Source organism: Bombus impatiens, unplaced genomic scaffold, assembly GCF_000188095.3.
Source record: "Bombus impatiens unplaced genomic scaffold, BIMP_2.2 scf_0080, whole genome shotgun sequence".
Taxonomy (NCBI): domain Eukaryota; kingdom Metazoa; phylum Arthropoda; class Insecta; order Hymenoptera; family Apidae; genus Bombus; species Bombus impatiens.
The window spans coordinates 863,625-873,909 of NT_176499.1; the positions used below are offsets into that span (position 1 = coordinate 863,625).

The following is a 10,285-nucleotide window of genomic DNA, read 5'->3' on the forward strand; positions in this document are numbered from 1 at the left end:
ATGTAAAATATAACAACAAATATATAACATGGAAATAAATTTCGATGAATCTTTGATACCATTTCGTGATCACATAATATTTGGGCAATATTTAAAACAAAGGTGCCACAAATATGGTATTCAATTAATAAATAAATTAATTAATTAAGTCGTGCTGTGGATCTGGGTACATGTATGCTTTTCGCGTATATGCAGGGAAACGATTAGAAAAAGAAAATACGACTAATGTTATAATGTCTTTTTGTAGAGATATATTCAATAAGGAACACAAAAGGACACACACGTTGTGTTGGATTCCGGATGGTGGAAATTAGACAACACGCGTTGAAAAGTTAGAAGTTTTATTTGTAACGAGTAACTGCACGATAGTACCGACTGCAGAATATTTATTTTAACATTATATATATTATATCATAACATTCTGTGATACCTGCAAAGAGCAATCATTTTTCTGTACATCGTGTTTTAATAATATTCATAATTTCAAAATTTCTTATTTATAATTCCACTTCTTTTTTTCTTTTGTACGTATCGAATTTATCAGCGATTATGTTTACGTAATGCATATGATAAAAGAGATGTAATATCTGACGGAATCCATATTGTCCTACTGATATTCAGGGAAACGTTGCATAAAACTATTTCATTAGAAACAACCTAACCCATTGTTAAAAAAAATTGAAAATTCAGACGATCTTCACATAAGCGATGGAGATTGTGATAACAGAAGTGGAAGTGAAAGATGTAAGGTTCCCAACATCGTTATTAGCTGACGGAAGTGATGCTATGGTACGTGGTATATGCTTTAATCTACCTTTCGATGGAATGTTGCGCGTATTTCGCATTTCATATTAAAATTTAATTTGTAAGCCCTGGTTGTAATATAATATTCAATTACAGCACACTGATCCTGATTATTCTTGCGCGTACGTTGTGATCAAGACTAACAAAGGAATCGAAGGATATGGATTAACATTTACTTTGGGTAGAGGCACAGAAATTGGTACAGATATTTATTTATCTTCTAAAACGACTAATTATTGTTTATGGAGTAAAATGATATTATCAAACTTTTCTTTGAAATGTTCATAGTCGTACAAGCTTGCAAATCAATGTCGTATTTAGTGAAAGGACAAAATGTCAATGAAATTTTTACACACTTTGGATCTTTTTGGAGAAAACTAACGAGCGAATCGCAATTAAGATGGGTAACGTATTACAAATACGTGATCACATAAGAGAGTTACTATTACATGTGGGAAATATAGAGGCACGCTAGGAAATTCAATGTGTTTAATATAAATGTATGAAATGTAATAGATCGGACCAGAAAAAGGCGTTATTCACCTCGCTACGGCTGCTATAATAAATGCATTGTGGGATCTGTGGGCTAGAATAGAAAATAAACCTGTTTGGAAATTACTTACGGATTTGTCCCCTGAACAATTAGTCTCTACGATTGATTTCAGATACATGTAAGTTGCATACATGTGCATTTTACGAAATGAGAACAGCTTTGAAACGAAGAAATCATTATATTGTTATTGAAAACTGAAACGAATTTTTATGACATTCTCTTCTATAGTACCGATGTTATTACGAAAGAAGAAGCAGTGAAATTACTGAAAGAGAATCAAAAAGGAAAAGAAGAACGCGAAGAAATGCTACGAAAAAATGGATACCCGGCGTACACAACGCAAGTGGGATGGCTTGGATATAACGATGCTAAAGTTAAAGAGCTTTGTAATAAATTTTTAGCTCTTGGCTTTACATCTTTCAAGGTAAAAGTTGGTCAAAATATAACAGACGACGTAAGAAGATGCCGATTGGTACGCGACGCGATAGGACACGAAAATAAATTGATGCTAGATGCTAATCAAATATGGGATATCAACGAGTCGATCGAGTGGATGAAACAATTGGTAAAATTCAAACCAATTTGGATTGAAGAACCAACGTCTCCTGATGATATATTAGGGCATGCGAAAATCGCAAACGAATTAAGACCGTATGGCATCGGTGTCGCCACCGGTGAAATGTGCGCTAATCGCGTGATGTTTAAGCAATTATTACAAGCGAGAGCGATCGATTATTGTCAAATTGATTCGGCTAGAATAGGAGGAATCAATGAAATATTAGCTGTTTATTTGATGGCAAAAAAGATGGGTGGTAGGTTGCATAAATAATAACTACTTTCTGAAGATACTAGGTTGACCATTTTATCATAATTTTTATTATGTTAGTTCCAGTGTGTCCACATGCTGGAGGTGTAGGTTTATGCGAAATGGTTCAGCATCTCCAGATGTGGGATTTTATATGCTTGAGTGCATCTACCGAAAACCGTGTGATAGAATACGTCGATCAACAACACGAGCACTTTGAACATCCTGTATGTGTTCAAAATGCTTCGTATATGCCACCCATGAGTCCAGGCTATTCAACCAAACTTAATGAAGAATGTATTAAGAACTATTCATATCCAAATGGGGCAAAATGGAAGGACATGTACGAACAGGGGCTTTTCTACAAATCATTGAATTAGAATAAATACAAAAATTGATGTCAACTTAAATGTGTATAGTAAGCTATATTTTAATATAAATGAATTGAAATGGGCATCAGCACTTTAAATACTTAATAAAATAAACTGATTTATTATTCTTACATTGTTTTGATTCAATATTATTTCAAGGTTTTATTTTTTATTTAATGATCATGATAATTTTAAGAACGAGTTTAGGATGATCTTTTTTATCATTATCAAAAATCCACACCTTAAACCCATTTAAATTTCCTTTAGTTATTTTTCCTTACATTTAACAACAATGGAAATAATTTACATATATAAACCATGTTTATACACTTACAATGTACAACACATAAGGTAATGTCTGTAGTGAATTTAGTTGTTAGAATGTCATAATCATATAAAACTCCAAAAAAAAATATCACAGCTATTGATCTTGCCTTTATGCTTATTTTAGCTTGATGTACTAGGATTATTTTTGTCCTTAAAGTAAGACTTCACATATTCCGTCTATAAAACATAATAACAATTACTATTAAATCAGCTAGAACCAACGAGATACATGGAATGAAATTTCAGAATATGTATTATACGTACGCTTACAAACCAATACGAGTTGGGTTTGAACATAAATTTTTTAAATAAGCCCATATTACATATAGGGGAAATAACGTGTAAATGCAAATGATGTATTGTATTAAATGGTGGCCAATGAAAACCAGTACGTGTAACTGCAAGGTCCAAACCTTGTTTTTCTGCTATTATATCCACTGTAGAAAGGATTCTGTCATCTAAAAATTGTCATTGTATAAGCAACTCTAATATGCAAAGCTTAAATTTAACATTTAACACAAGTATTTCTATTTGGTCAGACTTACAAAGCGAAGCATCTTCTGGTTGAAGTTCTTTTGCATTGCGTATATGTTTATTTGGCAGTATTAAATAATGATGGGTCGAAGCTGGATTAATATCTTTAATACACGTCACATAATCATCCTAAAATGATATTTAACGTTCCAAATTTAACAACTATAAGATAATGTAAAAATATTTTTTTCTAAATGTAGACGTCGTTATATATCAGGAATAAAATTATATATACCGATATTAGGCTCACTTGCACGTTTAGTTATGCTACGTTATATCATGTTAAACAACAAAGGTTAACTTTTTCATACCTCGTATATCTTCTCGCTTGATGTTCTGTTATTTATGATATCGCAAAAGATACAATTATTTATATCAGTTTCCATGCCGACAAAGATATAATCACGTTAAATAGTTTCCCCAGGAAAAAATTGTTTCTTTGGCAAATTAAAAGAAGCGACGTTACTTGACTACTTGATGTATGCGCTTATACATGACATATGTATAGCATGAGTCTCTCGCTATATACATGCTATATACATGACACATTCTTGTTTTCATATTGCATATAACATACAACACACGCTTCTGTTTCAACTCTGATACAGAAAAAATAGCAATTTCCGATGATAGAAAATAAGTAAAGACTTGGTGTTATCGGTAATTTTTTGGCTTCGACGTAACTAACGGGAGTATCGTCCCGTACTTATTTACATAGATATGTATGTACTTGTTCCGATGTGTTGTATGCTGTTAGGAACATAAATAGAAATAGATATAGCATATCAGTACATCTTTTAAGTTCTATCGTATTTAAATATATTTTAAAAGCTTTTATAAATATATCATGTTAAATGAATTAAAGGATTATGAATAAACCTGTCAAATTAGAAAAAAGATAGAAAATAATATGTATTATACATTGCTAATGAACCTCAATGTTATTGTTTATATGTCAAGCAAAATATGAAATAAATATATAGATAACTGAGACTTCAAACTATTATTATTGATAATATTTATCGATAATTGAATCACACTATTGATCGGTGATCATTAAAATAAAAGAGCAATATAATGGGCATTAAATACAACATTTATTTTGTCGCATTACTTTTTAATTTAAAATATATAAACTGTACATATATATATATATATATTTATTTATTTATATTTATAAGTAATATATGTTTTCATATAATAGTCGTGAGCATGAGTAATGGATGTAATATATTCCTTGCATGTGGCAGTTTATTCGAACGTAAAAAGTATCTTTGTTCTCAGAAATCGATCTGCTGAAATTTCCACGCAATTTTTTCTTCAGTTCTGTTGATTCCGTATCTTTGAAAAGATATCGAAAATATTTTTACTTCCTCCTGATGTAAATAGAGTTGTATACGTAGAGTTGAAATTTGAAACTTTGCAATGTAAATATAAATGCGAAGAAAACCATTAGAAACACGTATACAATATTTCATCGTCTCAGCGAACAAATTGTTGGTGAGACGTAAGAAAATAATTGAATCTTAGAACGATTTGAAATGCAACGACGCACCTGTTTATATTTTACTTTGAATCTATTTTAGTTTTTCAACAAAATCTTTTTATTGCTTTTATATATAGTGTTTGATCGCGTAGTAAGTAGTGAATAATTTTGTAAAAAGTTTATTTAACAAAGTTATAAAAATAATGTAGCCGACCAATAAAGAAAAGAAAATGAAGATCGAGCTAACAGAGAATTTTTCATCAAAATTGCTAACATAAAAGACATTAGTTCTTAGAATGTTTTGTATCTTCTCTTGAATGTCTTCTATTGGCCCATCGCATCGGCAACTTACACACTACGGTAGGTTCATCGGTATTATCCCGACTGTACAGCACTTTTTCTTTTTTATAAATAATTCTTATAAATTATAATTAATCTACGTTTCCGATTCGACATAACAGTCATACAATATACATAATATTTGCTTACGACAATCCATCTGTAATACTGCAAACCCTTCACGGCCATTCTTTCTCGAGAGATGATCATGTCTCGTATCTAATATTTTAGTCACATTTCGACCCTTCGGTTGTCACCGTACTGTTGTACTGTTGTCGTGATGTCACAAATTTCTGCTCCCGGCTTTAAATTCGTTCGTCAATCGTTCTCACACAATAAAACGCGTTTTTGGTCGGTGACTCTCGTTATCGTTTGTCGTTTGCTCTCGTTCAAAGAACGATACGTCGAGTATAAATTGCAAAATCGCAGCAAGAAATTGAAAAATTTGAAATAAACTGAAACAAATCTAATAAAGAGGCAAGTTTCAGCTGCCTTGGTACGGCATTTGATCGGGTACAGCGGACGAATGATTTTGACTCGGACTTTGATGAAAGTGAGGACTGCTACCGTCTTGCGATATTTCACCCACCGCTGGTTCTTCGTATTTTCCTCTTTTGAAGCGACCGTATAAGGAAGAGTAGGGCAAGTTGTAGTGAATAGCCGCTTGGTTGATGCTCATATGGCCTAACCTGAAAAATCGTGAATAAATGGAAGAAACCACTGAATTTCTCGTGCGTCTTTTACGAAACCACCGATCTTATAGATGATACATGCTTAGAGAAGTGGCGGTCACAGGTTGTTGGCGTCACGATAAAATAGAAAAAGAGAAAAAGGAAAAGTAGTAGAATGAAACGTGTCGTTTGAAAGGATAATATGTATTATAAGGACGATACGAAGAAAACGGTAATTTACCTGACAGCTTCTAGAGCTTCGGTCATAGCATCCTCGCTCCACGGTGTAGGATTACTCCTACTGAGTTCAATGCCTTCTCTTTTGCATCGACCATATAATGTTCCCGTCGGTATACCGAATTCCGTGGAAGCTCTCTGTACTGACGTTTGACCAGAACGTATCGCTTCGAGAGCGCGATCTAGATCGGCGGGCGACCACGTCGTGGGACTCGCGTTGAATGGCGCAGCCAGCCTGATACCTTCTCTTCTCGCGATTTTGTACAAGGTACTCGACGGTATACCAAACGCCTTTGAAGCTTTGTTCGCCGATATCGTTCCAGTCCGTAACGCTTCTAACGCGCTGTTTAAACTCTCGTCACTCCACGACTTAGTAGGTCCGTCTTTTTTTGGAGTGTCGATGCCCAGTCGATGTGCTCTTTGCCATAAAGTCGTCGAGGGTATACCGAACGTTGCTAAAACGATCGCGACACCACTGGATTAAATAAGAGAACGCTGAGAAAGCTTGTTAACGGACTAACCGTAGGCTCGCGTGTACTAGCCGAGCGAAAAAAAGTGGTGCGTGCTTTTGAATTACCGGAGGCTTTCGTAAGGCTCATATCGTGATTTCGTAAGGCTTCCAAAGCGGCATCCATATCCTCTTGCGTCCACGATTTCGAACCATGATGGTGAGAGCTGGATTGTCCGGGGTGACCCCTTGAGTTATTTTCACCGGAATCCGAGTGAACCGAACTTCCAGAAGGCATTAATCCAAGCAACTCCGGTGTGATCATCATCATGTTGTCGCTATCGGCCGCGTTCTTTGAACTGACGCTCGCTCGATCCGACATGTGGCTATCGATATCGATCGTGTCCGACGAATCCATCGTGTGCAATGTTTCAAACTTGATCTTTACACTGTCACAATTTTGGATCTCTGCGAACAGATGCGAAAAACAATACAGTTGCAATGAATGTCTCCTTCGGTTGAAAGAGTCTGCGTGACATCGAGCCGCAATATCGTGTCGGAATAACGAATCGCTGTGTTTCTTCTAATTTCGTTTACCCGGATTCTATGATCTAGACCGTAGACGATATCGGTATCGTCGACGTCGCGCATCGCAACTTTGTGCCGGAGAAAGGAGCGCGCCACCGAAAGCAAAGTTGAACGCATGGACTAAACGAGGTAGCGTGGGCTGTTGCGAACCGAGCAACGTAAATCTAATCGCAACTAGTTAAGCTCGATTAGACCGATTATTTTAATTCCCTCCCTGTCTAATAACCAACTACGGTTTTATTTCCCCCCCATATACGATTCACGCCGAGTTCGACATAGTGGAAAAAACGATACAACATCGATACACGGACGATCATGGGGTACTGATAGAGCGACCGTGAATGTCGATAGAATGTCGATATAAATATTAATAGCAACCGCACCTGTGGAATGATGATCCGAGTCCCTTAAATGTGTAATCGTAGTACCGACCAATGTGGCACTTGGTGGTGTAGGTTGAGTTTCTGGAGGTAGGTCAACCTCTCCGGGATCCGGATGATGACCGTAATGACCGAGGCCTGTATGACAAAACATGTCACCTTTTTTATTTCAAGTGAAAACGGTCTGCCCAGTGCGTTGCCGTAAATCTGTAAGTCGCCCCACACCTAAAATCCGCCACGAATATTTCGCTATTCTTTCGTATAATTTAGTTGCAAATTAACAAAGAAGGAGAAAGAAAAAAGAGCTTAACACAATCTACAGTAATAAGCACATACATATGTACTATACTGTTGACACAGATGTGTGGTAAACGATGTTACGTTTTTACGTGGAAGCAAAAGGATCCAGGTGTGGGGCCCGTATCTCATTATCGACTACTTACCGTTGTTATTGTTGTTGCTCGTATTGTTACCGTTGCCGTTGCTGCTAGCGTTGTTATTATTGTTGTTGTTGTTGTTGTTGTTGTTGTTATTGTTATTATTGGTGGTGCCAGTAGTGGTACTATTGTTACTGCTGCGTTGGCAAGTTTCCAAGACTACTGCTCCCGCGGTTGCCTCCGTGCACTCCTCATCTTCGGGTTGCCAGTCTATGTGATTCTGCGAAATATCCGGTACGAATTTAGCGACGACCGTGACGAGATCGCCTCGTCGCTTTCAAGACGGCTGTCGCGTTCTTACGTTCTTTGGTTTTTCCAAAGCTTCGCGCGTTCATCGACATCGCCGCTTACCTCTTTGTTCTCCCAATCGTAGTTTTCGTTCGATTCCTCTTCTTTGTATCGATCGTAATGCCTCGAATCCGTAGCGCGAGGCTCGAACGTGGTTCTGGGCCTCTTATACCTTGGATGATGCCTCTTCAACTTGGTGAAATTTATTCTAGGAGTACCGGGTTCTCTTGGCGGCGAACTCAGACTTACCGATGGTGGCCCGTCTCTGCTTTCAGGTACCTCGCACAGTCCTTTGATCTTTAGCTGATCGGCTGTTTTTAACAGTGACTGTAACATAGATAGCATACAATTGTAAACAGGTTTATTCGACTACCATATACTCGATTTGTCTTTGAAATCGCAGATTCTTTTTTATAAGATCGCCGAGAATACAACTAAATATTCGCTTAGACTGACGATTAGATGAAAGTCCGAACGACGAAATCGTCGCGATCAATTTCAAAGAAGTTTCGGGTGTATTTTGCTTGCGCGACGAATACAGTAAACGTAGACAGATTCGTCGATTAGATCGGGAATGAAGCAAAAGGTAGCCGATCTAGATGAATCGTACTTCGAAAAAGAATAAAGAAAGAAGAAAAAGAAGAGCACAAGAACGAAAGAAAAAGAAAAAAAGGAAAAAAGGAAAAACAGATTGGCTATACTGGGTTCGCATATTCTGAGTAACAGCTCGTCATCCTTACGGCTCGTTTCAGTGGGTACGTTTCATCTTGCGATTGCCGCTTGCGGTGGCTCGGTCTAAAATCAGTATTCGCGATCCAGTTTCGGCGTACGACGACGATTCACCGGCACGGTGCGTCGACCCGTATCGAGCAGCGCGACGGGCTCCTCGCAAGAACGACATTCACCTCACCGGTCTCTTTAACCTTGAACCGCTAGTAAGGGAACTAGGCAACTAAACGAGGAAGAAAGGAGAGGCGAGGAATAAACGGGAAAAAGAAAGTGGAGGAAAAGAGGAGACAGAGGGAAAACCTAAATAGAAGAAAGGGGGTAAAAGAGAAGAGTAAAGAGTAAAGGGAATAATAATTTGTAAGTTAAGTATACTATACTATACTAGTATATAAGTATATGTATAATATGCTAGTATATACTAGTATATTAAGTCCACGTGGCAATGACAATGAATTTAAATTGCAAGCAACGAACAATAGAAACTATATATATATATATAAATTGTAATATCGTAAAGTAATTTGAATTAGAGATCGGTTGATAATAGAAAAACCTGTGCACGTCGTCCTGCTGTGGTTCGTTTACATTTGAGAACGCCTATGTGACTAAAGTCACCTAATTCTTACAGAGATATGAGAAAAACAACAAACAACGTTAGAGCAGAAGGACGGTTTCGTGTTTCAAGAAGGGATGACCGAGAGGTCAGAGTATGCAAGTAGAAAAGTGAGTGTGTTGCGAGAGTCAGAGTTGATCGAGACATCGAAGAGTAGAGTTGAGAGAATTGATGGAGTTGTCAGTGTTGTAGAGTTGTTAGAGTTGCTAGTGAGAGAGAGAGAGAGAGTGTGTTAGATTCGTTGTGAAGAGAGTTGCCAAATAACTGTAAAGTTATTTGAGATAGATACGAGTATCGCATTTATTTTCAGTTAAACAAACATCGTTTTCTATCCAATTAATACCTGTATATTCTATTCATTATTAATAGATTGTAAGTAATCGGGGAAAAATTTATATCCTAATTTCCACGATACTACAATATATATAATGCAACATGGACATGGATAGACGAATATAAAATAGGAAAAGAAAGTCAATGAAAAAAAGATTCCTTATAGGAAATAGGAAGTACGAAAGAAAAGGAACGATGAACAAGCGGGCCAACGAACGAACGAGACCGAGGTTCGCGTTGAAGTTGAGGTTTTCTCTTCTTTAATCAAGGCAGGGGTGGTGCGATTAGGCGGGGTCGGCAAAGAGACAAGCAGCATGAGAGCGCGGCTATGGTAGCGGCGGC

General features: G+C 36.9%; 3 protein-coding genes across 7 annotated transcripts in view; 1 reads left to right on the top strand and 2 right to left on the bottom strand.

The window, feature by feature from the left end:
• Positions 1–36: 36 nt before the first annotated feature.
• Positions 37–2,664, top strand: LOC100746003 (mitochondrial enolase superfamily member 1). The gene is made up of 6 exons (XM_003485804.4): positions 37–789; positions 901–1,003; positions 1,093–1,208; positions 1,321–1,475; positions 1,586–2,169; positions 2,244–2,664. The coding sequence occupies exons 1-6, from the start codon at positions 709–711 to the stop codon at positions 2,540–2,542; spliced, it is 1,338 nt and encodes a 445-aa protein (XP_003485852.1). The 5' UTR covers positions 37–708; the 3' UTR covers positions 2,543–2,664.
• Positions 2,665–2,775: 111 nt separating this feature from the next.
• LOC100749074 (histidine triad nucleotide-binding protein 3) lies at positions 2,776–3,924 on the bottom strand. The gene is made up of 4 exons (XM_003485746.4): positions 3,706–3,924; positions 3,406–3,523; positions 3,125–3,318; positions 2,776–3,037 (listed from the first exon to the last, which is right to left on the bottom strand). The coding sequence occupies exons 1-4, from the start codon at positions 3,778–3,780 to the stop codon at positions 2,981–2,983; spliced, it is 444 nt and encodes a 147-aa protein (XP_003485794.1). The 5' UTR covers positions 3,781–3,924; the 3' UTR covers positions 2,776–2,980.
• Positions 3,925–4,538: 614 nt separating this feature from the next.
• LOC100749194 (protein bric-a-brac 2) overlaps positions 4,539–10,285 on the bottom strand; it is a 27,455-nt gene continuing 21,708 nt past the window's right edge. For 3 of the 5 annotated variants that reach the window (XM_003485747.4, XM_033324909.1, XM_012394250.3), the window contains exons 4-9: positions 8,332–8,595; positions 7,987–8,200; positions 7,547–7,702; positions 6,705–7,043; positions 6,132–6,582; positions 4,539–5,908 (exon numbers count right to left, since the gene is read on the bottom strand). In XM_003485747.4, the coding sequence (XP_003485795.1) occupies positions 5,704–5,908; positions 6,132–6,582; positions 6,705–7,043; positions 7,547–7,702; positions 7,987–8,200; positions 8,332–8,595 (1,629 nt within the window). In that variant the 3' untranslated portion in view covers positions 4,539–5,703. Of the gene's footprint in view, positions 5,909–6,131; positions 6,603–6,704; positions 7,044–7,546; positions 7,703–7,986; positions 8,201–8,331; positions 8,596–10,285 lie in introns of those variants that run through there. The other 2 variants (XM_012394252.3, XM_024372480.2) reach the window with 2 other exon arrangements.

Coding starts and splice junctions, on each gene's coding strand:
- LOC100749074 (XM_003485746.4), bottom strand. CDS start 3,780: ATGGAAACTGATATAAATAATTGTATCTTTTGCGATATCATAAATAAC. Junction 3,319..3,405: donor ACCAGAAGATGCTTCGCTTT/GTAAGTCTGACC, acceptor GACAATTTTTAG/ATGACAGAATCCTTTCTACA. Junction 3,038..3,124: donor ACTCGTATTGGTTTGTAAGC/GTACGTATAATA, acceptor TATGTTTTATAG/ACGGAATATGTGAAGTCTTA.
- LOC100746003 (XM_003485804.4), top strand. CDS start 709: ATGGAGATTGTGATAACAGAAGTGGAAGTGAAAGATGTAAGGTTCCCA. Junction 1,004..1,092: donor GGGTAGAGGCACAGAAATTG/GTACAGATATTT, acceptor AAATGTTCATAG/TCGTACAAGCTTGCAAATCA. Junction 1,476..1,585: donor ACGATTGATTTCAGATACAT/GTAAGTTGCATA, acceptor TCTCTTCTATAG/TACCGATGTTATTACGAAAG.